The following is a 2,071-nucleotide window of genomic DNA, read 5'->3' on the forward strand; positions in this document are numbered from 1 at the left end:
AAAAAAATTAAAAAAAAAAAAAAGGGGGTGGGGGAGGGGGGACGCTTGTTCCTGATCACTGGTTATTGCTTTTGGTTTGGGTTTTGTTTATATTTCCCCCCTCTCCTGGATGAAAAATGTAGTAATCTGACAGTTTCATCAAAATGCAGGAAATTGGCTGGGGGGCGGGGGGTGGTGGTGGTGTGTGAGCTGAGATTGCATGGGAAATAACAGGAATTTGAAAGCCAGGCTTAAACTCTGCCAGTTTTGGAAACACGTGGAGTATTTAGAGCAGTATGTCTGCCTTCTCCCTGTACTCTGTTGGCTTGCCATGTAGGGGAGGGTTTATAAAGCGGAGCCTGTGCGTGATAGCAATGAAATAATTTCTCTTTAAAAAAAAAAAAATCAATAAAAGAAAAAAAGAATAAATAAAGAAAAAGAAAAGGCGAGGAGTATCAGTTACAATCCCAGCGCGGAAAAAGGATGGTAACCCACGCTAATATTGCTGGAAAACCCTCACTGCTCATTTCTAGCCGAGGGATGGGGGCTCCAGCCTGGATGGCATCTGCATCGCCCAGGAGAAAGAAACGCGGTGCCTTACCTGGACCTCCTCCATCCCTGGGTGTCCGATGCCGTGCAGAGAAAGGCTGTCCCCCATGCCGGAGTCAAGGCCATGGTGAGCGGAGTGCAGAAGGACATCTGGCCTCCTTACTGAGTGGTAGTCCCGCCTGGGGTCCAGTCCCGAGAGCTGGGGCAGGGCGGCCCGAGGCTGTGGCAGCAGTGACCCGGTCTCTGATCCCACCTCTTGCCTCTGCCTCTGTCCCCAGGGGTGCTGCTGGGGCTGATGTAAGGGGTTTAGGGAGTAGGGGTCATTGACATGGGAGTAAGGGTCCTGGCTTTGGTGGTAAGGAAGAGGCTGGTAGGGGGGTGGGAAATAAGGCGGCTGGAAATCCGAGGATGGGGTGTGAGAGAGCGGAGGAGCGCTGGAGTAGGGTCCCTGGGAGACGGATCCCAGCTGGGACAGCCTGGAACTGTGGCTGGGCACTCCATCATGCCGGTCCTACAAGCGGAATGAAATAAAAACAACAAAAAAGAGGACCTTTTTTTTTTTTTTTTTTTTTTTCTTTTTTTTTTTTTTTTTAAATAAAATAAAAGGAGCACAAACACACTCCAAAATAAAATAAAACCAAAATGCACACAGTTCTAAACTAAGGTTCAGATGTGCCCCCTTCCCCCACCGCGGATTAGAAATGTTCCAGCGTTTCTCACTCAGATCATGTCTATTCCCAGTAACTATCAAGAAGGGGGAAGGGGATTTGTGTGTGAGGGAGAAACGCTAAATGTCATAATTAAAAATGTAGGACTAGTGCTCCATATGCGTATATGATCTGTGACTTCATTCCAGTAATACGATTCCCCCTCCAGCAGTCCCCAAATATAACTAAAGGTAAAAAAAGATAAAATAAAAAATTAAGAACCCCCAAACCACTCATCCTTCCAAACAACCCACCCCTTGTCCTGTCTAAAGTTTCCAAACATCTGTTTATTCCCTCTGCTGAAGTCCTGAAACTCAAAAAACACCAAACCATCTTCACGTGGAAAAGACCAAAAAGAAAGTTGTACTTCTCGGAGGACTCCGAGGTTAAGAAGTTGTGCGAAAAAGGACTTGAAAAAATAAACCAAAATAAAAATCACGGGGGGTCTCTGTATAGAGTCCACCCCTTAAAAAAAAAATCAAATAAAATAAAAATGAAACATCGGTATTGAACAAATCCAGTCGCTATGATATCTGCAGCAACTTCCAGTGTCTTTTGTCTCCTTTTGCAATATTATATTCCGGAGAATGGGGTGGGGGTTAATTGTATTGAAAAGTCTTTGGGGTGTGTGGGGGGACGAAGTGGGGGGAGTGTGTGGAGGCTTCAGAGAAAAGGTGGGAGAGGAGTTTTGTCCAACTCCATCGCGCTGAAGCTGCGAGGCTAAAAGTAAACAAGAAAAATATCTATTCCACAAAGTGTAGCTCAAACCCCCACAAGCAATGGCACACATGGTTCAAAAAAAAAAAAAAAAAAAAAAAAAAAAAAAAAAAAAAAAA

The 2,071-nt window shown here is 45.1% G+C and overlaps 1 protein-coding gene across 1 annotated transcript in view; it reads right to left on the reverse strand.

Annotated features, from left to right (window-relative positions):
- TFAP2B (transcription factor AP-2 beta) overlaps nucleotides 1-2,071 on the reverse strand; it is a 35,085-nt gene that overhangs the window by 21,015 nt on the left and 11,999 nt on the right. Inside the window, exon 2 of the mRNA XM_026846420.1 lies at nucleotides 514-1,039. Within this exon, the coding sequence (XP_026702221.1) occupies nucleotides 514-1,039 (526 nt within the window). The remainder of the gene's footprint in view (nucleotides 1-513; nucleotides 1,040-2,071) is intronic.

This window comes from Athene cunicularia (assembly GCF_003259725.1).
Source record: "Athene cunicularia isolate RWA chromosome 3 unlocalized genomic scaffold, athCun1 chr3_part1, whole genome shotgun sequence".
In the NCBI taxonomy this organism is placed as follows: Eukaryota; Metazoa; Chordata; class Aves; order Strigiformes; family Strigidae; genus Athene; species Athene cunicularia.